At 38.5% G+C, this 24,689-nt stretch overlaps 1 protein-coding gene across 1 annotated transcript; it reads left to right on the top strand.

Annotated features, from left to right (window-relative positions):
• The first annotated feature begins 2,687 nt into the window (after nt 1-2,687).
• On the top strand, nt 2,688-24,284 carry LOC100247606 (uncharacterized). The gene is made up of 4 exons (XM_002278668.5): nt 2,688-3,174; nt 13,893-13,946; nt 21,784-21,909; nt 23,886-24,284. The coding sequence occupies exons 1-4, from the start codon at nt 2,797-2,799 to the stop codon at nt 24,060-24,062; spliced, it is 735 nt and encodes a 244-aa protein (XP_002278704.1). The 5' UTR covers nt 2,688-2,796; the 3' UTR covers nt 24,063-24,284.
• Nucleotides 24,285-24,689: the final 405 nt, after the last annotated feature.

The raw sequence follows: 24,689 nt of genomic DNA, 5'->3' as shown, positions 1-24,689 counted from the left end.
TAATTAAAATATATATAAATTTTTAATTAGTTTTAATTATATTTGATTTTCTTTGATATTTTTTATAGGACAATCAAATATGAAAAAATAATTTTTCTTTGCATATTTTTTCTTTTCTTAGTATTTTTCGGGAACCAAATATGACATAATGTATTTTTTTCTTTTTTTAATACTTTCCGGTAACCAAATATAGCCTTGGAGTTTTTGGTTTTTTTTCTTTAGGGATGCCTAAATTGTTCATACCTACTTCTGCATGCAGAAACGCTTATCTGTAGTAGTAAAACGATGCTACAGATAGGGGATAAGGACCCGTTTGGGAGTAATTATGGTAAAAGCATTTTTAGTAACGTATCTGACTATAGCAGTTCAATCAGAAACATTTTCACAGAGAATCAAATGTTTGGGTGTAAAATCAAAAAGTGTCTTTAATAATGTTTTTGGTAAACGGGTGATATAACAGAAAATCGATTTTTTGAATGAATTATTTGGCCAGTCTTTGTTGAAAAATCATTTCAAATTATTAAACTAGAAGATGATATAAACATAATGTGAAAATTAAGACCATATTTGGTTTTAAGAAAGTACTAAGAAAAAAGTTTCAAAAATAATTTTCTTCTTTTGGATGTCATGAAAAAAAATAAAAAAAAATAAATAAATACCAAAGAAGAAAAAGGTATTAAAAAATGTTTTTCTTGTTTTATTTAGATAAATGTGAGACAGGTCGGAGGGAATGCATTTTTTGAAGGTATGTTTGGTTTAAAAAAAATTTATGGTAATAAATTATATTTTTATATTACTTTAAAATCGTGTTTTTTAAAATTTGTGTTTTAAAAACTGTTTTTTTATTTTATAACTTAAAATTAATTTTTAAAAACAAGTTTTAAAAAATATGATAAAATAGATCTATATTTTCCTTTTGTTTTTTAAAATTACTGAAAATAATTTCTACTTATTTTTTAAAAATTGTTTTTTATCTCACTTTATTTTTAAAAATTATTTTAAAAAAAGGTCAAATAATGTTATAAATTTTAAAAAATAATAAATTGTTTTTAAATCATATGATCGACACAACCCTTAAATAATTTTAAAATATATAATTTTTAGTTAATTTAATAATGTTGAATTTTCTTTAAATAAAATGAGACAAAATAATTTTTTCATATTTCTTTTATATAGCATAATTGTTTAAAATTTTCCCCTCAATTTTTGTATAGAGAACCAAACAAAACAAAAGTTTTATAGATTTTCCCTCTATTTTTCCTCCTCGTTTCTTTTAGAACCAAACATACTTTAAAACATTCCTCCTTTTTGTCGTCCAAGTTTTCAAAATCACTCCAAACATTTCCTTATTCTCATATGACATTCTCATTCGTTTAGAAATTCTTTCCTTGGTTTGAATGCCTATCTTCAAAATGCGATATCTTAAAAGCAAAAAAATCCCAATCTTCAAAATGAAATATCTAATGATAATAAATTATATTCGAAATTAAATAGAAAACAATAGTAATTTTAAAAAATAATAACTATTAAAAATTGTTACAAAAGTTGATACATCTAATTTATTTTTTACCATTTCAAATTTAAAAAGTATTTTTTGAAGACATAAGATAAATTTACAACGATAATTTATTGCTATTTTTATTTTTATAAAAACAAAAAATGAGTTTGAATATTTAATAATAAATTATATAATATTATAAAATATGTTTTTTAAATATAAAATTGAATTACGCATCACTTAGAACTTGTTTATAAGTAATTCAAGAGGATTATAATAATTTTTCTATTCAGATTCAATAAAATTTTGAAACTGTCTATAAGCGAATTTCTCGATTTAGAATTCTAAATAAGTGTATCGCAAGTGTTTTTTTTAGTTTACTATAAATAGTAAATATTGAATTATTTTCTCAAAATCACTAAATAAAAAAAAATGTTTTTACTAATGTTTATATTAAAAATATTTACTATAAATAATAAATATTAAAAAAATTCAAAATTATTGGCATTTTGATAACTATTTTTGAAAACAATTATGAGAAATAGTTTTTGAGAATAATTTTTGAAAATTATTTTATAATTTTTGTAAAACAAAAATTTGTTTGGAAATGAGTAAGTAGTATGTTTAGCAGTATGATTTAAAAATAGTTTTGTTTTTAAAAATTTATAATATTATTTGGTTGTTATTATTTGAAAACAATTTAAAAAAATAAAATAAAATAGAGAACAATTTTTAGATAATAAGTAGGAATTATTTTCACTCATATTTTAAAATAAAATGAAAACATGGATTTGTTTGATCATATTTTCCAAAATTTGTTTTTAAAAACTGTTTTTTTTCATTTAACTTAAAAATATTTTTTAAAAACAAGTTTAAGAAATCCTGACCGGCAAAATGTGTTTAATATATTTTTAAAATAAATTTTATATCTAATGTTTTATTTTAAAATATTTTATGAACCATTATGAGAAAGTTAAAAAATTTTAAAAATATCATATTTTATGTTATTTTAAAATAAAAATTCATAAAACAGTTTTTTATGGTTAAACGTATTTTTTATGTTTTTTTTAAAGAAAATTATTAAGAAAAATAGTTACCAAGTAGCCTAAATAAAAAATATTTATCAATAACATTTTTAATAAAAAAATGTTTTAGTAATGTATTAATAATATTTTTAATATTTATTTTATTATCGGAGGAATCACTTCTCTCAAAACCAAACTACTCGTCGGGTTACTCAAAACCCTTTTTCTCCATTGCCTCTGGCAACCAAACGATCACACATTTCTGTGGCGGTCATGACCACCAGCCTTCCATGGCATCCGTTGTTCTCTTCCAAACCCCAGACTCTCCGGCGCTTCGCCGCCCCTGTGCGCCACCGTTTGCCGATGCCCGTTCGTGCCTTCCGGCGAAGTGACTTTGACGGTTTCGCGAAGCGCATGGCCTCCGGGGACGCCTGGAGGGACGCCTGGCGGAGCGCCAACGACGGCTTCGAGCTGCTCATATTCGAGGCGAAGAAGACGGCCGAGCGCATCAACCGGCAGTACGCCGTCTCTCGCCGGTTCTCGGAGGCGGTCGGGTCGGCTGGCGATTGGGCGCGGGAGGTGGACCGGGAGTTCGAGATTGGGCGGCGGTGGCGGACTGTGACTCTTGATTTCGGCAGGAATTGGCCGAGGGTTTGTGCTCTTTCTACTCTGTTGTGGTGTGAAGAGTCTTAGGTTGTGTTTGGGTTAAGAGAAAGGAAAGGAAAATGCTGGTAATAGTGTGGAAAATTAATCTATTTCGGACAATTCTTTGCATTTTCCTCTCCGAGACTCAACCAGGGCCTTATTTTATCCATTTCGAGGCATAGGCGCATAGCATTGAATTGACATTAATAACAATGAAATGGTCTTGTTAGGGTTTGCAATTTTTTTAAAAATATTTTTTATTGCCATAGTAATTCTGGTACCACAATAATTATACTCCAGTGAGACTCTTAGATCCTATTTAGATTGTGGAGAGAAGGTTGATGAGAGGAAGACGATGAAAATACTGTAGAATGAACAAATTTTTTAGTAATTTTCTGCATTTTCCTTTCCTGGTTCAAAAGCCCCCCCCTTTTTTTTTTGTATGCGTGTGTCAACTGCGGGGCATAACATATTCCTTCCTGTTGATTGACCATGCTCAAGCGGGGTTTCCTTGTTGTTGGTTTTTGCTCAATTAAGAGTTTGCTTTGGAGATGATGATGGTTAGTTCACTTATCAGATAATGTTTTGAATTTTGGAAGTTGGAAGAAGATGAGTAATTTAGCCAAGGTGGAGATTTATTGGTTGTAGGCTCAACTAAGAGTTTGATATATTTTAGGAATCTTTGTTACACAAGGATTATGATTTGATAATTTATTATATGTTAAGAGTCATTGTCCCATAAGGATTATGATTTAGTTTTGTCAAGGCTTAGGAACTGATTTAGGTCCTATAAATAAGTCCAAGTCCTTTGGTCCTTTGGTCATAGGGGGAGAATGACTTTAGGTTGAGTTGTTTGGGTGGTTTTAGTTAATCTTTGTGGCTTTAGCCAATTTGTGCGGAGAAAGCTCTCCCAATTTGATTTGAAAATTAGTGGATTGATATAATTTTGGAGGATGTAGGTAAAACATCCTTACCAAACCTCATAAATATTGTGTTTCTTCTTTTATCTATATTCCTCTTGCTATTTCTCTTTATATTATGGGCTAGTTTAGTTTGTATTTTATTTGGTGATTTTGGAAGTCTTATGGGATTAGGCCAAAGCACAACAATTTGGTATTAGAGCTTCTTTTGGTACAATAAGTGGTATCAAAGTAGTTGTTCCATTTAGGGTTAGTTCAAGGCTATTTGTTATCGTGCTAGCTAAAAGAAAATGACAAAGACTTTATCAGTTAAAACTATGGTTACTAATGTAAAATTTGCAGTAGAGATATTTGATAGGACTAATGATTTTAGAATGTGGCAATGCGAGCATCAATAGGATTTGGATGTTGCTTTGGAAGAAAAACTTGATGACATAGATGATAAAGAATGGGCAAGGATCAATTGTGAGGCTTGTAGTTCCATTTGCTCATGTCTTGTTAAAGCTTAGAAGTATTCCATTATGAAGGAGGCATCTGCAAAAATTTTGTGGAAGACATTGGAGGACAAGTATATGACAAAGAGTTTAGAAAATTGATTCTATTTGAAGAAAAAACTTTTTCACTTCTAGTATCAACTGGGTATGTCTATGAATGATCATATGCATGCATTTGATAGGATCATAACAAATTTTGTTGAATTTAGATGAGAACATTAAAGATGAGAATGAGGCTTTCTTGTTATTGAATTCACTTTTTGATATGTATGAACATCTCACCGCCACCTTCATGGTAAGGATAAGGTAGCTTTTGATGTTGTCCATTCCGCTTTGCTAAGCTCTGAATATAGGAAGAAGGACTAAAATAATCATGGAGATATGTTAGTAGAAGCTTTAATAGTGAGTTGATCTCAAAGTTGGAAACTTAGAAAAGGAGACAATTCTCAATCTATAGGCAGACTTGCAAAAGATGAATGTGCCTTTGGTCATGGAAAAGGCCATTGGAAGAAGGATTGTCCTAAGCTACAAAAGAGGAATAAAGACAAGATAGTCTCTGATGCTTGTGTGGCTAAGTTTGGAGATAATAGGTCAGACTTTGCTTTGGTTGGCTTATCCTTGGCTTGTAACTTTGAAGAATGGATTTTAGATATTAAATCCACTTATCACATGTGTCCTTACAAGGAGTGGTTTTCTTGCTTTGAAGAATAATGAGGATAAGTTGTTTACATGGGCAATTATAATACTTGTGAGATAGAATAGGTACCAGATACAGATGTTTGGTAGTTGGGAACTTGTTCTTGAAAACGATTTTCTTCTCCTTAGAAAAAAAACCAATCTTCTAACTCAAAAAACAAGTTGGCGGTGGAGATAGGGTGTAAAGTGGGGACCCTCCCTTCGGTTTATTTGGGGCTGCCTTTGGGAGCCAAGCACAAAGCCATGGCTATGTGGGATGGGGTTGAAGCAAGAATGAGAAGAAGGCTTGCTCTATGGAAAAGACAATATTTGTCAAAGGGTGGGAGGATTACCCTCATCAAAAGCACTTTGGCCAGCATGCCGATCTACCAATTGTCTCTTTTTCGCATGCCGAAGCTGATTGTTAAAAGGCTTGAAAAGCTTCAAAGGGATTTTCTTTGGGGAGGGGGAAGTTTGGAAAGAAAGATGCATCTTATCAACTGGGCGGTGGTGTGTTCCCAAAAGGAAAATGGGGGCCTAGGTATTCGGAAAATTGATCTTTTGAATAAGGCTCTGTTGGGGAAATGGATTTGGCGGTTCGCCATTGAGGAAGATTTATTCTGGAGAAAGGTGGTTGAGGTGAAGTATGGTCGGTTGGGTTTTGGTTGGAGAACTTAGGAGGCCCGCGGAACGTTTGGGGTGGGGGTTTGGAGGGATATCTTGAAGGAGTCGTCTTGGTGTTGGGATAATATTGATTTCAAAGTGGGAAAGGGGACTAAGGTGTGTTTCTGGATTGACCATTGGTGTGGTAATGAGGTGTTGGCTCAAACCTTTCCCCAGTTGTTTGATTTGGCAGTCCAAAGGAACGCCTCGGTAAATGAGATGTGGGATTCTAGCCTCGGCCAAGGAGGTTGGAATATAAGACTCTCCAGAAACCTTAATGATTGGGAGTTGGACGCTTTTGGAGAGTTGATGCAGGTGTTGAGGGATTTGAGGACTTCTCTTGAAGAGGATGCAGTGATTTGGAAAGGAGAGAGTCACGGCCTCTTTCGGATTAGAGATGCCTACAAGCTTTTGGCAGGGTCTAATGTCATTAGCTTCCCGAAAAAGGGCATTTGGGTGGATAAGGTTCCAACCAAAGTTGCCTTTTTCGCTTGGGAGGCGTCTTGGGAGAAAGTTCTCACTTTGGACAAGCTTCAAAGAAGGGGATGGCAGTTTCCTAACAGGTGTTTCTTATGTGGTTGTGAAGAGGAAAGTGTAAATCATATACTTTTACACTGTATAGTTGTAAGGGCTCTCTGGGAGATTGTCTTGGCCTTGTTTGGGGCCAATTGGGTGTTCCCAGAGAGAGTCAAAGATATGTTAGTCAGTTGGAGGGGCCCTTTTGTGGGGAGAAAGAGGAAAAGGATTTGGACTTCCATTCCGTTGTGTATTTTTTGGACGGTTTGGAAGGAGAGAAATAGATTAGCTTTTAGGGGGGGCTCTCTAGCTATTCAGAAGCTAAAGAATTCTTTTGTTTGTAACTTGTGGAGTTGGGCTAGGGTGTATATGGGAGAGGAGTCCTCTTCACTTATAGGTTTTTTGGAATGGCTCGCCGCGCCTTAAGGGGTGGTGAGTGGTGGTTGTTGGTTTGGCTACTGTGTATACGTCCTGTATGCCTTGTGGCTTTTTGCCTATTTTAATATATTTGTGCGCACTTATCAAAAAAAAAAAAAAACAAGTTGGAATTTTTTTTTATTTAATACAATTTTTTGAATATTTTGTTTCAAGCAAATAATACAATTTTATTAACAAACGCCAAAGAGATAGTACATCATAGTACATAGAAGGTATACAATGAGTGCCAAAAGATGCAAGCAAAAAGAGAGAACACAAAAACCAGCTCCTCTTTGCAAGAACCCCAACCAATCTACAAAATCATTTAAAGACATAGAACCTACATTTATTTATTTTTGATAGATAAGCATTGAATATATGTACATCTTCACCCACAAAGACAAATTTCTAAGAAAAGTACTCTTCAAAGTTTGATCCAAACGTTTTCCATCTTGCCCCCCTAAAATTTTAAAATCCAACTGCATCCTACGGGGAACCTAACCAATCCACAGAATCTAACAGTGACATAAAACCATTCTCAATGTACAATCTAATTCAATTCCAAAATAGATACAAAAAAAAAAAAAAAACTTTTAATTGTTTGGTCCGAACTTTCACAATTCTCAAAGGCTCCTATATTTTTCTCGCAACTTTCCAAGCCTTTTTCCTTTTTTTGCCAACTAAGGAGCTGCCCCAACTCAAGAGCACCCCTCTCACAGAAGCTTGCATCACCCACTATACATCAAATAGAGCAAAAATCAGTTGCCACAACATGCGAGCTTTCAGACAGTGCAGGAGAATATGATCATTCGTTTCTTCTTTTGCTTTGTACATATTGCATTTGTTAGGCATCCTCAATCCCCTATTTCAGAGTTGATCCCGAGTCAATATCTTATCCCAAGTTTCTTCTCAAGCTAAAAAGCTAGCTCTTACAAGAGCCTAAGAGTTCCAATTATACTATGAAAGAAATGCTTCGCTCTCCTACTTGTTAAGGAGGAGTAGAAGGACTTAACTGAAAAATCATCGTTTTTTGTCTCCAACCAAACCATAACATCATTAGTATCCAAAGAGATGAAGTGATTATGCAACCTCTCAAAAAAGGAATCTGCTTCTTCCAACTCCTAGTCATTGAATTGTTTAATAAATCTCAGACCCTAACTACCCCTATCCGAAACATTGACCACCCAAGCATCTTTAGAAGAGGTTATGGAATAAAGGTTCGGGTAGGAATCCCTCAAAGACAAATTTCCTCACCACCTATCCTTCCAAAACTTCACCCGGTTCCTTGAGCCAACCTGAAGACTAGTTTTATCTTTGAAAGCTTCCCATCCATTTTTGATTGCCTTCCAAACCCCCACTATATTCCTCTCTCTCACCTCTTTTGTGCACCAACCCCCCTCTTCTAGCCCATAATTACCAACAATTAGCCGTTTCCAAAGAGGTTTCCTTTTCCTCGCAAATCTCCAAGACCATTTCCCCAAAAGAGCCTTGTTGAGAATTGAAAGGCTTTTATCAAATTTGGCATGTTAACCAAAGCACCTTCTCCCTTTTTTTCCAATCTAGTCGCCACTCTTTTAGGGATGACAAAGAGGGATATGCAGTAAATGGGTAAGCTTGATAAAGTACTCTTAATCAAAGTCTGTCTTTCACCATTTGAAAGATATTGCCTCTTCCATAAAGCAAGACTTTTTTGGAACCCTCTTCCATCCCTTTCAAACCCTAATAAACTTGTGAGGAGCACCCAAAGGGAGACGTAAGTAGGTGGTTGGTAGATTACCCACCTTGCGGCCTAAAGCCTCGACAAACTCCTCTAAATATGGGACATCCCCAATTGGAATCAATTCAGTTTTCTCCATATTAATTTTTAGCTCTGAGCACGCCTCAAACCACATGAAGACCCAACTCAAGTGCTCAAGATTTTCCTTACTAGTATCACAAAATATGAGAGTATCATCTACAAAGAACAAATGGGAGACCTCCACTCCCACATCATACCTTCCTTTGACTAGGAATCCCTCAATAAAACTGCCTTCCTTTGCCATAGAAAGCAAGTGGGAGAGGGTCTCAATCACTAAGATTAACAAATAAGGAGACAAAGGGTCTCCTTATCTCAACCCTCTAGAACTTCTGAAAAAACCTTAAGGAGTGTCATCTACCAAGATGAAGAAGCATGTTGTAGAGATACACCATCTCATCCAACCTAACCACTTGGAGCCAAACCTCATTTTCCCCATAAGTGCAAGGACAAAGCTCCAATTTATGTGGCCATAAGCCTTTTCAATATCTAGCTTGCATAAGATTCCTCTCAATTTTTCTTCAAGTTTGGAATCAATGACCTCATTTGCTATCAATACAACATTCAAAATCCACCCCCCCCCCCCAAAAGCATGTTGAAAATTTGAGACCAAGGTACCCACCACCCTTTTAAGTTATTTAGAACCTTAGCCAGAAGCTTGTATAAACCCCTTGCCAAGCTAATAGGTCTAAAGTTCTTTAGGTCTTTAGCCCCCCCTTTCATAGGCACCAATACTAAAAAAGTAGCCTTTAAACTCCTCTCAAAGAGATTTATTGAAACATTACGAAACACCTCTTTATTCCAAATTTTCAAATAAGATTTCAATGCCTTCAGTTTCATGGCCAAGATGAAGCTATAAGAGCCTCTAAAATTGTATCCCATCCCCCACCCATTAAAGAGGTATTTGAAACACTCCTCCCTCAGTAGCATCTTTTCAAATCTAAAAGGGGTAACGCCATTACCCATCCCTCTCATGTAACAAAATTGGAGAATGATTTTACACGGGTTTGTGCAAAATACACTGAAACACACCACCAAACATGACTTTCCCAACCTTCAGACACCAAAAATTGGTCTAATCTTGACAAGGATTGATTGTTCAACCTCTCACTCCAAATAAAGGAGCCCCTAACAGAGGAAGGTCACATAGCTCCAGCTCCACAATGATTTCTGTAGATCTTCTCATAGTTAAAGACAACTTAATGCCTCTATTACACTCCCACAGGAATCTAATAATGTTGAAATCACTAGAACACACCATGGATTAGCCTACAAACCCTTAATGACCCTTAAATCTAAAAGCCTTTCCTTTCCCTCTCCAAAGTGGGCATATACACCCTAGTATATACCTAGATGAATTGGACCTCACAATTTTTAAAACAAAATGTTCTCGCACTTCCATAACCACCAGCTCCAAAGTTTTAAAATCCTAGAAAACAAACAACCTACCATTAGCTTGCCTAGAATTCATAGGCTATAAACCCCATTCTATAAATTTACCCACACCCCTAAGCTCCTTATTAATTCGCTCGAAATCATTTGGATTTTGTCTCTTACAAGTAGACTAAGTCGGCTTTCTACAATCGAATCAGGGACTTGATGATTTTCCTCTTGTCACTGTCATTCACTCCCCCAACATTCTAAGAGATGATTTTTATCGTCATTTACTAATCGGCATGATGACCCATCCTTCTCTGCCAACTTCCCTCCCACTAGTTATTGCCTCAAATAGTTCATCTTGCACTCTAACTTTCTAATTCTCTTTTGAATTTTGAAGAGATTTTTTTCCTCCTCTCTCTAACCTCTTAACCCTTTGCCTCCTTTCTAGCCTTTATTTTTCTAAGAAGACCTAAGATCTTAGCTTCATAGCCCTCTATTGGCATGCCTAGACACTTATTGAGCATAACAAACTACTAGAAAACCAATCCTCAATAGGGAACTCCTCTCTTGAAGCCACCCTAATGGTTACTCCTCCTTTTCTAACCTTTTTTTCCACCCAAACATCATTCACCTTCATTGCAAGATCTGTATACTCCACTTAGGTACCATCCATCAAAATCATACACCACGAGCCACAACCCTCCCCTTGAGAAATCGCATCCAACCTCGCCTAGCTCCCCTCAAGGACTAACTCACCCTCAGAGAAAGAAGGAGAAACAACCCTAGTTCCCAAAGAAGAGACAAAGAGGGGAAAAAAGGTTGGATATTTGTTTGCTTCTACTGAGAGGGACTCGTTGGCAATTGGATGGTGAAACTTCATCGATGAGGCAACATGGCCTCTTCCTCAATGACGATCTCCTTTCTACACAACGACAACCCTCTAAGAAGGAAAGCTGTAGGTTAAAAGAAGCCCCGGTGTCATTTAGGCGTAAAATGATTGGTCCATTTGAGCTTGTAGCCCCTAGTCACCATTAAAGGTAGCTTTTGGTATCCAGCTTAGCCCACAAACCTTATGCACCAAAGAACATCCACTACCTAAATTAAATAAAGGGTCTTTCTTAGCCCAACCACTACACATCCCTTTCCTTTTTCACCTTCTGCTACCATCCCAACACCATAACCTGCTCCTTTTATCTTGCCTCTAGTGTCACTAAGAATAATATGCCTAGTTCAAGCTGCCTGCTTCTTACTTTGGGCCTCAAATGGGCTCTCTTTAGGCCTTAAATAGGACCTTTTTGCTCAAACTTACATCTTAAGCAACTTTTTTAGGTCTAACCCTACCAAAAATGCCCCCTCCAACCCGATCTCTAACACCCTTTTTATAGAGTTTAATAGAGACCACTCCACCGTCTCTTCTTGTATCCAAGGAGGACATGTCCCTATGCCAGCTTTCATTGTCAAACCTTGGACTCCCATACTCAAGGCAACATGTGCCTCTCCATCCTCTTTTTCTCTAACCTTTTGCCCACTACAACCTTGCCTAGGAGCCATCTAAGACAGTCATGGAGGGATTTCCCACCACAACTGAAGAACTGCGAAACACAAAAGACCCATCACTAATTGAAGAACCTTAGGCATCTTCGTCTCATCAGACTTCACCAACACTCTTGCCCACTGCAAAGTGCTACACTGAGTTGTGTTTTCATCCATAGCTACAAATCCACCATAGTGATCCCCAAGCGTTTTGAACACCTCTTAGCACCACAAATGCAGAGTAAGTCCCATAATTCTAATCCAAACTTCCTTTGCTTGCACTCCACTTTGAAAGCACCTAACCTTTGGAACCCATCTATCCAAATGTAGAAACTTGTTCTCATACCTCCTTGATCCCGAGTCTAGCACTGACTCCACATTAGAAGCCTCTACAAAGTCAAAGAGAATTAGGGCCCCTTAAGAAGAGATAACTTCACCCCACCATTCAAGTTCTAAGTCCTTGTTGCCCACCTCTTCAAAGAGGGCAAGTTTGGAATGGAATCAAAATGCTCCCCTCATCATCCCACTAAACAATGCTTCAAAAGGTCCTCCCTAAACTGCACATAATCACCTCACCCTCCCCACCATAAGGAGCCTTGAACTTCTTAACAAAGGACCTTCCCTTTGACAACACCAACTTGTTGCATCCTCTAGCATGCTCATGGTCATTGGCACACACATTGGGTTTTGGATGGAGGGAGTCACTTGGAAAAATTAGTGTGAATCTCTTAGCTTCAATGGATTCCACGGAACATTGAATGAATTGTTTTGCTTCATCATACCAACATTCCAACCTCGAGAATCTCCCACCTTCATTCCAAACCTTGCAAAATTTCTTCTCACCCACTTCCCTCCAACAAGATTTGACCAAATCTAATTCAATTAGATATGCCCTTTCCTCTTTTCATAATTCTACTTAGCAAAACTCCTGATACCACCTCAACAACAACTTCAAGGGACTTCAAATCCCCTTCAAACCAGCTCTTACCCCCTTTCTTCACTTCTTCCATCTTTGAATCCATTGCAAATTGCTTGTTGAATATACCTTTGGTTTATTTGAGTTATTCCATTTTTATGAATATTTCTTATGCCATGGAACTTTCTTGGGTTGTCGACCATGCAAGTAGAGGTTCAAATCAAAAGGTTTTGAATACTTATTATTTTTTAGGATAAATTTGAGGTGTTATCAAGTATTTTTTGTAAAGTATTTTGAAAAACAATTGAAAATATAAAAAATATTTTGATCACTTTTACATTATACATAGTGCATAGCATCTTTGTTAGACAACCTATTTTCCTAGAAGTTTAAGCTAGTGGGATTTGAGTCCACAATGTATATCATGCACTCTAACATCTTCCCTCATTGGTGGCCTCTTCTTGGGTTTACATGTGGGTTTAATAGAGTGGAGAACTAAACATGTGGTGAGGTGGAACGCTTGACCTCCTGTCAAATGAGACTTTGATACCATGTTAGACATCCAAGTTTCTTGAAAGTTAGCTTGTAGGATTTGGGCCCACAATGTATATCGTGGACTTGAACAACTTTCATGGAAAATAAGCCAAGAAAACTATTTCTCATATTTGAGTTTCTAAATAGAATTTTGTTCCTGTCACCCTGAACCAATTGAGAACTGTTTTTAAGAATGGTTCTCAAATCTGTTTTTCTGACAATTGTATTCGAAAATGTTGCCAAAGAAGTCCCATCTACTTGATATAGAACATATAAGTTTTAAAGGTTAGTAGCATGTTTTATTCAATTACAAACATTTTGTGATAACACCGAAAAAGATCCCCTTTATCTATCCAAGTGTGATGCTTGGACATGTTCTAGAATGGTGGATCATTTGGTTGGTCATAATTAATGGTGTTTGTATTGAAGGGGGGAAAAACCGTTATTGAAACAAGGGAACCAATAGAAGGAAGAATATGATATTCAACCACAAGAAGAAAATAACCCAAAAAGTTTATGCTAAGTGGTGATGCACGTTGAAAGAGAAAGAAAGAGGGGGGGGATGTGATAGTGATGTCAACTTTCTTGTATTTAATCATTACAAGTGCACTTTTAGAGGAATATTAATCTTTAACATTGGCATGTGATACATTGTTATATTTTCAAGAGAAGATAGTATGATTTCTTTACTTAGTGAGTGATTGTTAGTAATGTGCTAAAGCTTTGAGATTTGGGAAATTTGTTTGGCAACTTCCTATTTGGCACAATAAAATTTGATGTGTTCTTTCATTTGTTTTATTGAAGAATGGTTGTTGGCATTATTGTTTCTTCAATGTTTGTATGATTACTTATAATCTTTTCCCTTCTTATTACTCTTGCAGTACAGGAAGCAGCTCAATGATTTTCTAGATACTCCTTTAGGAAGGAGTTTTGCTGTGAGTATCCCTCATATTTTATGCTTGATTCTATGCACATGTTGTTACGGACCATGCTATTGATGAGGCCTCTATCGTGAATCTTTTTGCTTGACAATCCTAGCTATTCATGATTCTAATCGTCATATGTAGTGAACTGCATGAAATATTTCAAGAGATCCTTTCACAAGATTTTCTGGAGATCTTTCATTATTTTTCGTCAGTTTATGTGCTCAATGTAAATATTTTTTCCAAGTGGAAACCTAGTGCTTAAGGATTATACATGATAGGGAGAAGTATGTATAAACTTTCCTTTTAATAGACACTTTATTTCTTTTTAAGGAGAAGATTACCAATTCCTAGTGAATCTGACCCCTGGTTGTCTAACTAGACATCTCAGTCAGGTTGCTGAAATATTGAACTAGATTGCAAGTCTAGTAGCTATATAACTAAGCCAAAAAACAGTGTCTTTAGATCCAAAAACCCATATTGTGGTCCCTGAAGAGAGATATGGATTGCTTTTTTAGTCTTAACTTTGATGGTTGTTCTTTAGGAAGCACAGGTGAAACCTGATGGAAGATGTTGCTATGATATGATTCTGGAAGTGTTGAGGTAGAGCTTGCAGGCTGATGAAGGGTGAATATGGTGAATTTAAGGGGTGGAAGAAGGTGGTTTGCTGTGGAGTCAAAATATTTTGAAATTTTGATTGATGAAGTAGGAGGTAAGCTGAGAGGGTGCATTTGGGAGAGAAGCAAAGGAATAACCTCTTGGATTAGATTTGGAGATTTTAGTCTCTGTAGGTTATTGGAAGGAATTGAGTTTTGCTGCAGGGGTAGAGAGGATAGAGGTTGGTCCATCGTCTGGGAGGAGAAGGGAAGGAAGTACAATTTGGAGCGTCGTTCAAATGGGGCAGGAAGATTTCTGCTCTGTTCTGTGCGAGATTTAGAGGCAAAACGTTTTTGCTTAGTCTTTCCAGAAGGGAAGGGGCTGACTGGGGGGTGGAATATTTTGGCAGAGAAGTTGAGAGAGGTTGGGGTAGTTCCCACTGGAGGCTCAAAAAATCCTGTGTCTTTTGAGGCGCTGAAGAAGGAAAAGGAACCAAAACCAAGGATTTATGCGGAGGTAGCAAACTCAAAAACGGGAAGGTTAGGAGATAAGGTTTGGTTGGAGTTGGGACAGAGGGTGAAGCCTGAAAGACTAGAGCAATTGGATCACTGTTTAGTAGGTAGATGGGAAAATGGAGCGATCCCTCCCCCTGAGCTGGATTTTCTGAAAAATTGGGCTGGTCAAGTCTGGCTTCTCAGAGGTAAACTAAACATATCTGTGTTGGGAAGAGGTCTTTTGCTTTTTGAGTTTGAACTGTTAAGTGAAGCTGAGCGTGTTCTTGTAAGAGGGATGAGAAGGGTGAAAGACAATGCCTTATTTTTGGAGAAATGGCACCCGGAGGTGGGGTGTTTTTGTAATAAAGTCAGTGCAAAGGAGGCTTGGGTGAGAGTAGTAGGTCTCCCTCTTCATCTATGGAGCCGCGAGGTTTTTAAATTGATAGGTGATGGCTGTGGTGGCTTCATTGTAGTGGATGATAAAACGGATATCATGGCAGAAATGCAATGGGCTAGATTATTGGTGAAGGTGGTAGGTAGAGGCTTTCCTACATCTGTCCAGATCGTGGTTGGGTCGGGGTGCTTCTCAGTCCAGTTGTGGTGGGAAACCCCACCTTGGTTCTCTCAGGTGGTGCCGGCGGGATGTGTCAACGGGAAGGGCGTCACAGGGGAGGAGGAAGATGCAGGGAGTGGCTCACGTGGAGGGTGCAGAGGAAGAGTGTTGGAGAAGGAGGCTCAGTCCAAGGAGCAGGTGGGAGTACAGTTTGAGCCGCCCTGTGGAAGCTCATCAAAAGACGCTACAGGGTTCTCCTCTGATTCTGCTGAAAGGGGTTTGGTTTGGAGGCGATTGATGGAGCAGACAGCATAGGGAGTAGGGGTCATGCCACTGGTACTGCAGTCAAAAGGGGTGGTTTCTTTAATGGGTCTGAAGATCTTAATGGTGGGCCTGTTCTTGGGGAGGCCCAGTTTAGAAGTGGGCTTGGGGAGGAGAGTATTAAGTCAGCCATTGAGGAAGCCCAGAAGGTTGGGCCGTTGTCAAGGCCCGTTATGTTAAAAGGGTGGCTGATGGGCTGTGAAGAGAGGCCCTTTTACATTAAGGGCTCTTTTACGGGCTGTGAGGGCTTACCCGATTTGGGCTTTGGGTCCAAGTTGGAGGGATTTAAAGGAGTTAGGGCTCGATCCCTTTCTGAGGTCGCGGAGATGGGGGAAGCAGAGGAGATGTCGAGAGGTGAGGATGCGGGGGTCGTCTGCTTTCCTGGAGGGGACCGGAGGGCTTCTGAGGCTTTTCCGACGAGTGCGAGAGCGCCGTTAATTGACGAAGTGCTGAGAGCTGAGGCATCTAGGTACGAGCCCTATTCCGCGGTCTTTGGGGGGGAACGGGACTTCATCTCTTCTTCTCCTTCTTCTGGGTGTGACCGAGCCTTAGTGGTGGGGGATGTTTCCGGTTTGGATGTCGCCGCTGAAGGCGCTAGTAACCAAGCTCCATTACGCGCAGTGTTGTCTGATGGAAATCTGTGGGTGATGGACTCAGAGGGGGAAAAGTCTATTGTGGATAAGCCGGAGGCTGATGAGGAAATGCAAGATAGGGAGGATCCTAGTAGTATGTGGGATGAAAGTAACCTGTTGAAGTTCAGTAAGGCACTGGGGTTCGCGACAGAAGGCGTGGAAGGGGAAATCCTAAAATTATTGCTAAGACTGAAGACCAGAAGGGATCAAGGCAAGAAAAAGGGATTGCTAGGATTGTTTAGGTTTGATCGGGAAGTTAAAAAGTTAGAATGGTCGGTTAATTACGATGGAAAGACCAGAAAGAAAGGTTCGGACAGAAGAGGGGGGGACAGATCATTGTGTTTTAAATGAAGATTAAGATTCTATCTTGGAATGTTAGAGGGTTAAATGATAGTAATAAGAGGAAGCTAATTAAAGCCTTAATTAGTTCCCATAAAGTGGATTTAGTTTGTCTGCAGGAGACTAAAATGACTGAGATGTCTTTAGGGGTAGTGCGAAGTTTAGGTGTGGGGAGATTTCTGGAGTGGGGAGCCCTGAATGCCAGGGGGGCTGCGGGAGGGGTGGTAGTTTATTGGGACAGTAGAGTGTTGGAGTTATTGGGGATGGAGGTGGGCCTTTTTTCCATCTCTTGTCGTTTCAAGAACTGTGAAGATGGGTTCAGATGGATTTTTTCAGGAGTGTACGGTCCTACAATGAAAAGAAATAGAGAGCTTTTATGGGAAGAGTTAGGGAACATCCGAGGGCTTTGGAATGACCCCTGGTGTATTGGTGGAGATTTCAATATGATCAGATTTCCGAATGAGCGGAGAAGAGGAGGGAGACTGTCTCCTTCAATGCGAAGATTCTCGGAGGTGATTGATGACTTGGATTTGAGGGATCTGCCCCTTCAAGGGGGTCCTTTTACATGGAGTGGAGGGTTGAACAATCAAACCATGTCAAGACTTGATCGATTCCTGGTGTCGGAGGACTGGGAGAGCCATTTTAATGGAGTTGTACAGAGTACTCTTCCTAGGCCAGTGTCAGATCACTTTCCCATTCTTTTGGATGGGGGAGGGGTGAGGAGGGGGCCTGTCCCTTTCCGTTTTGAAAACATGTGGCTTAAGGAGGAGGGTTTTAAGGATTTGTTGAAGGGGTGGTGGCAAGGTCTAAGATTCAGCGGGTCTTTTAGCTTCATCCTTGCAGAGAAATTGAAGGCTTTAAAGGCAATCTTAAAGTCATGGAATAAGCTAGTTTTTGGGAAGGTGGGAGTGAATAAGAGATTGGCTTTGGACAAAGTGGATTTCTGGGATTCTCAGGAGAAGATGCGTACATTATCTTTGGAGGAGCTGGAAGCCAGGAAGGAAGCTAAGGGGGACTTTGAGAAATGAGCTCTTATGGAGGAGATTTCTTGGAGACAAAAATCAAGAGAGGTGTGGCTGAGGGAGGGTGACAGAAATACCGGCTTCTTTCATAAGATGGCCAATTCCCATAGAAGGAGAAGTTGTTTGTCTAAGATTAAGATTAATGGTAACTGGTTAACAGAAGAGCAGGATATCAAGGGGGGTGTGGTTGGAGCTTTCGAGAACCTGCTAACAGATCCTGGGGATTGGCATCCATCAATGGAAGGTTTGGATTTTAATAGGATTGCTGGTGAGGATGCAGCTCGTCTGGAAGGGGTTTTTACAGAGGCAGAGGTCTTCTCCGCCCTCTCAGATCTGAACGGTGACAAGGCTCCCGGTCCAGACGGCTTTTCTCTCAGCTTTTGGCAGTTCAGCTGGGATTTTGTGAAATATGAGGTTATGGGCTTTATGAAGGAGTTCCACGAGCATGGCAGATTTGTGAGGAGCCTGAATTCAACTTTCCTGGTCCTTATCCCTAAAATACCGGATGCGGAGGACCTTAAAGATTTCAGACCGATTAGCTTAATAGGTGGATTGTATAAACTGTTGGCAAAAGTGCTAGCAAACAGGATCAAGAAGGTGGTGGGAAAGGTGGTGTCTTCAGCTCAAAACGCCTTTGTTGAAGGAAGACAAATTTTGGATGCTGCCCTAATTGCCAATGAGGCAATAGACTCGTTGCTGAAGAGAAATGAGAGTGGGGTGTTGTGTAAGCTAGATATAGAGAAGGCGTACGATCACTTGAATTAGGATTTTCTACTATTGGTATTGCAAAGAATGGGGTTTGGGGAGAAGTGGACTGGCTGGATCTCCTGGTGTATCTCCACAGCGACGTTTTCAGTTTTGATCAATGGCTCTCCAGCCGGTTTTTTCAATAGTTCAAGGGGTTTGCGTCAGGGGGATCCTCTCTCTCCCTACCTATTTGTTATCGGGATGGAGGCTTTTAGTAGGCTCATCTTTAGAGCAGTGAGGGGGGGTTTTCTTTCGGGCTGCAGGATAAAAGGAAGAAGTGGAGACGGGGCTGTGGTAACTCATTTGCTGTTCGCCGATGATACTTTAGTTTTTTGTGAAGCTTCCCAAGATCAGATGGCTCATTTAAGCTGGTTGTTGATGTGGTTTGAAGCCATATCAGGTTTGAGGATTAATTTGGATAAGAGTGAGATTTTGCCGGTTGGGAGAGTAGAGAATTTGGAGGCTTTGGCTCTTGAGGTTGGTTGTAAAGTGGGAAGGCTGCCAAATTCTTACTTGGGGATCCCTTTGGGGGCGAATCACAAGTCCGTGGCGGTTTGGGATGGGGTGGAAGAGAGATTTCGGAGAAGGCTTGCCTTGTGGAAAAGGAATTATATCTCCAAAGGCGGTAGAATTACCCTAATTCGTAGTACTTTGTCAAGTATGCCCATATACTTGATGTCTTTACTTCGAATGCCAAGAGTGGTTAGTTTAAGATTGGAAAAAATTCAAAGGGATTTTTTGTGGGGGGGTGGAGCTTTGGAGAGGAAGCCTCATCTAGTAAATTGGGATTCCGTGTGCTCGGACATAAGGAAGGGTGGTTTGGGAGTTAGACGTTTGACTACTCTCAATAGAGCCCTTTTATGCAAGTGGAACTGACGGTTTGCGAATGAAAGGGAGGCTCTTTGGAGGCAAGTCATTGGTAGGAAGTTCGGGGAGGAACAAGGGGGCTGGTATTCTAGAGAAGTTAGGGAGGGGTTTGGAGTAGGCTTGTGGAAGGAAATAAGGAAGGAAGGAGCTCTCTTGCAAAACAAAGTTGTCTTTTCTGTGGGGAATGGTAGAAGGGTGAAATTTTGGAATGATAATTGGTGTGGGAATTTCTCTCTCAGTAATTTGTTTCCCTCTTTGTATGCCTTTGCTTCATTTAAAGAGGCTTGGCTAGTGGAGTTATGGGATCATTCGGGAGATGAAGGGGTTTGGAATCCTAGCTTCTCTAGGTCCTTTAATGACTGGGAGGTGGAGGAGGTGGAGAGATTACTTCTGACAATCCGGGGTAGGAGGCTTAATCCTCTTTTGGAAGATAGAATGCTGTGGAAAGAGACTAAAGATGGGATTTTCTCAGTTAAGTCCCTTTATAGTTCGCTAGCTTCAAGAAGAGATGTTCAATTCCCTTATAGTAATATTTGGAGTACTTGTGTGCCTACCAAAGTGAGCTTCTTTGCTTGGGAAGCTTATTGGGGTAAGGTGCTAACCTTGGATCAACTTAAAAAGAGGGGCCGGTCTCTAGCTAACAGATGCTTCCTTTGCGGTATGGAAGAAGAGTCAATTGATCATATTCTTATTCAGTGCTCTAAGGCAAGAGGGTTATGGGAGTTACTGTTTGCTCTGTTTGGTGTTACTTGGGTCCTCCCTTCTTCGGTTAGAGATACTCTTAGTGGTTGGAGTGGCTTTAAGTTGGGCAAGAAGCGTAGGAAGGTGTGGAACGCAGCCCCGTTGTGCATTTTTTGGGCGGTTTGGAAGGAAAGAAACAAGATAGCTTTTGATAATGAAGAGTTATCAATTCATAGGTTGAAGAATTCTTTTGTTTGTAATCTTTGGCTGTGGACTAAATCGGTTGTAAATGATGGTCCTATTCCTTTGATCAATTTTTTTGATTGGCTAGGCACTAGTTGAGGGCTGGTATTGTATCTCTTTTTCTTTTTGTGCCTACTGGCGCCTCTTGTATACATCCTGTATGCTTGGGTCAGCCTCAAGGCACCCTTTTCTAATACATTTTTGTTGTGTGTTTGCCTATTAAAAAAAAATATAACTAAGCCAAACATCCAAGCTTGACCTCTGTCAAGTTGCCATATAACTCAACCTGACCCCTTAGTAGGGTTGGTGGAAAACTCAAGCAGAACACTCTTAACTCTGTTTCGAGTTAAGTAACAACATAAATGAATTCAATCCTCAGTTGAGTTTGGCAGAAATTGCCTCAAACAAGAGTAGAAGCAACCAACACAGCAATCTGAAGCAAGATTTTTAGCCAGGGGCAATTATATGTGTTTTCTTTCAACCTAGAAGTGAATCATAAAAGGGTATTACAACAAAGAAACATATCATTGAACATATAGAGCAGCAACGGAAGAACCTCTCAAAGTGGGAAGTAAAAACCTACAGAGAAATAAGCATCCACTTATGTATGTTTTTACTGTGTATCTTCTTTTTTTTGTATTCTTGTAGTTTAGTTTTCTTTGGTGGGAGGATTCCTCATTCTTCTCTTGTACTTATTTTTTCTATCAATATATCCCTTTGTCGTTTCCTATCAAAAAAAAAAAAAGCATCCACTTATGAAATGGGAATAAAATGTTTTTAACTGTCTTTTGCACAGATTTGTAACATACAGAGATAGGAAAGGACAACAACCACCTTATTCTCAGCTTACAATAAATAGCACTAGTGAGTGGATTTCACCAAACACAACTTCGCAAAGAAACCTCCTGTTTTGAAGCTGAGATACAAGTCCTAATGGTCCCTTTATGACCTCACTGCCATTCATTCTTCCAAACTTCTCTTTCTACTGCTCTCTTATTCTGCAGCCAGCAAAGATAACTCCTTGTCTTTGCAAGTCGTACCCAACCTAACAACAGCAACTGCTCATTTTCTGGGTGAGTTTGGAGAGCATAAACAAAGTGGCCAACCCTCATGTGGATGGATTCAAATTGGGCATAATCCAACATTTCTGTCATAATTTTTTATTTTTTTACAAAACTAATAAGTTCACCTTCTGGAAAAATTTTCTGGCTGATTTTGTACCATCTCATGCTTCCTATTTTACTCCTTGAAATGCTTATTGCAAGTTTTTCAAAATATTGTTTCTGTTTTCATGTGTAGTTATGAAAATTTTGATATGCCACCTTATTATTATTTATTTATACCATTTTGTAGACAATCTTCTTCCTCTGGTTTGCATTATCTGGATGGCTGTTTCGGTTCTTGATATTTGCTACATGGGTACTGCCATTTGCTGGTCCTCTTCTCATCGGGACTTTTGCTAATAATTTTGTTATAAAGGTATGAACAGTCACCTTGACAAGAAAGATTGTACTATTTAAATCATTACTTTTCTGTATTTGTTCATTAAATCTATGAGTAAGAATAACATTTATCTAGCATAGTTCTGACACAAGGTTCATTCTGGTGAAAATACACTAGATTCTATGTGATTATCATTTTAATAAGAACAATAATTGTTGCAACTACATGGACAAAATAAGTTTATTCCTCAAAAAAAAAAAAAAAAAAAAAACCAAAATCAGAACTTTCATATTTCATATTAGTAAGCCATAAGAGTGCAAGTTGTACTGGTTCCCAAGCTTTATTATTATTGTGAGTAGTTAAATTTGGTCAGACTTTCTTCTGAAAAGTCAATTAAAACACAACTTGCCAGCCTTCAATGTTTTTCTTGTTATGTGATGGGAAGCCTAATGTTTTTCCGAGTGTTTCCTAGAGTTCAACTAGTCTGATACTGGTCATCCATCCCTCATTCTTTTTTTCCTTTTCTTGTCCTGCACCATAAGGTTTGATTTAAAACCTGTGGATTGGAGAATTTTAGTTGCAGATCCTTCTAACTATTCCTGTCACCTCTAGTCTGATATTCAATCACGTTACATATTTAATTCTCAAATAGGGAGGCAGTGGAATATGAATATGCATTCTCTCTCTCACATGTTTGGCACTGTTAGTGAAATATGGTTTGACCTAAAACTCCTGGATGATCTGTCAAGTGCAATATGAAGATCCATGAATTACACATAGGCTCCCAATCCTTCCTAGTGTTTCATGATGCACACAAGAATGTAAACTTTCCTCCTTTTTTCCCTTCAAAAATTATATGGAACTCTTGTGTACAGCCCAAATTGAGCTTTTTTGCGTGGGAGGCTTCTTGGGGGAGAGTTCTAACTTTGGATCACTTGCAAAAGAGAGGTTGGGTTATGGCAAATAGATGTTTTCTTTGCCATAAGAGTGAGGAGACAATTGATCACCTTCTTATCCATTGTGAAAAAACGAGGGAAGTATGGATGGTGTTCCTTTCCTTTTTTGGTGTTTCGTGGGTTTTCCCCCGTTCAGTCAAGGAAACCCTTTTAGGGTGGAGGGGGTCTTTTGTGGGAAAGAAAAGGAAGGTGGCGTGGCAATTGGGACCGTTATGCTTGTTTTGGGTTATTTGGAAGGCTAGAAATTCAATTGCATTTGAGGATTGTGAGCTGTCCATTCAAAGGCTGAAAGCATCTTTTGTGTATTTTTTGTGGTCGGAATCCAAATTGTGGATAAAAGATGGTCCTTCGACCTTAATAGATTTTATAGACTGGGTGTATATGCGTTAAGGGAGAGGTTTTTTTTTGTTTTGCCTTGTCCTTTGATGTTTGGGCCCTTTTGTAAGGGGGTAAGTCCCTTTATACTGTAATTTGGTGGGTCGCTTCTTTAGCGCCTCTTTGCAATACAATCTTATACTTATTGATAAAAAAAAAGAAGAATGCAAACTTTCCTCCATATTTGAAAACCTTTATTATTTATTAATATCCTGAATTTAGGAGTACTTCCAGAGTCTTTTGCACATTTCTTTAATTGCTTGGAACGTTATTTAAGTCATTAGTCTGATCAAAAAAATTATTCAAGTCTCTTGCTCTTTGTTTCTTCATATGTATTGCTTTTCTCACTGTAATTCATTCTTTGGGTTTCACTGAATTATTCCTTGATATTTTCTCCCTCTTGGTGATTCAATAGCATAAAAGTTTGAGCTTGAATTTGTTAATATGCTGTCACAGAAGGTAAAGTGAAGCCCTAAATACTTTAGAAACTCTTCCTAATTGGATTGCTTAGTTTGATGGATTTGTTAAACTTACAGTTGGCTGGTAGCCTTTATAAGATGTATCCCTAATGGCTTTGCTGTAACCTTAATGGCATCACCTTCTATCCAAACCTATTTTGGTGGTTCCATGTGATTGACTAGATAAGTGGTTGATGTGTCTTGTTTTAATAAATTGAAACAGGGGAATTGCCCAGCTTGTAGGAGGCAGTTCATCGGTTACAAGAATCAAATTGTTCGCTGTGCAGGCTGTGGAAACATTGTGTGGCAGCCTAAAGGGGATGTCTCAAGAGGTAGCAGAGGCACTCCTCCCTCAAGTTCCCAATCTGAGATTATTGATGTTGAGTTTGAGGAGAAATGAAGAGAGATCCTCTACTGGTGGTGATGTGCTCACTCCATGTGCTTTCAATGGCATATGAAAAGAAAAGAGAATGCAGAAGATCTGAAAGTTCTACTTGATTTTATATTTGTTCTTATAATAATTTTTCCTTCGGTGTTGATTACTTCCCTTGTATTTCAATAGTGTTTGTAGGAATTACTTCAATAGTGAATTTGTATGATATCTCTCTTTCCAGCAGGAAAATTAGCCTTTTGTCCATGATAGAAAAATCTTTTCAATCAGTTCATAGTAGTTGAAAAAGTTATACACTCTGTTCAATTACATATAATCAGAGAAATTTGTACATGATCTTAGTGCTGTAGCAATAAGTAAAAGATTATTTACTGAAAAAGAAAAAGGAATTCAGCTTTGTTCTCTGAAAGAAATGAAAAGGTGCATGTACATAGATGTGTCAAAGGGAAAATTTGATAATGAGCTTAAGTTGCTTTTAGATACAAGTTCTAGGATCTCCTCCCAAGAGGATTTGTATGTCCTTTGACATGGCAACTAGCTACAGGGTAATGTGCTTTTGTTTTGAATCTTCTTACTTGAGCAACTAAGGATGAAGCTATGCCAAATTTGCAGCTTTGTATCATGACAGGCCTTCAA

This window comes from Vitis vinifera, chromosome 16 (assembly GCF_030704535.1).
Source record: "Vitis vinifera cultivar Pinot Noir 40024 chromosome 16, ASM3070453v1".
Taxonomy (NCBI): domain Eukaryota; kingdom Viridiplantae; phylum Streptophyta; class Magnoliopsida; order Vitales; family Vitaceae; genus Vitis; species Vitis vinifera.
Note: the sequence above shows the minus strand (reverse complement) of the source record. Positions and strands in the feature narration are given on the sequence as shown.

What these genes read in the sequence shown, in the direction of transcription:
- LOC100247606 (XM_002278668.5), top strand. Translation starts at nt 2,797, where the DNA reads ATGACCACCAGCCTTCCATGGCATCCGTTGTTCTCTTCCAAACCCCAG. An exon ending in TCGGCAGGAATTGGCCGAGG is followed by an intron (nt 3,175 to 13,892) that starts GTTTGTGCTCTT and finishes TTACTCTTGCAG; the next exon opens with TACAGGAAGCAGCTCAATGA. An exon ending in CTAATAATTTTGTTATAAAG is followed by an intron (nt 21,910 to 23,885) that starts GTATGAACAGTC and finishes AAATTGAAACAG; the next exon opens with GGGAATTGCCCAGCTTGTAG.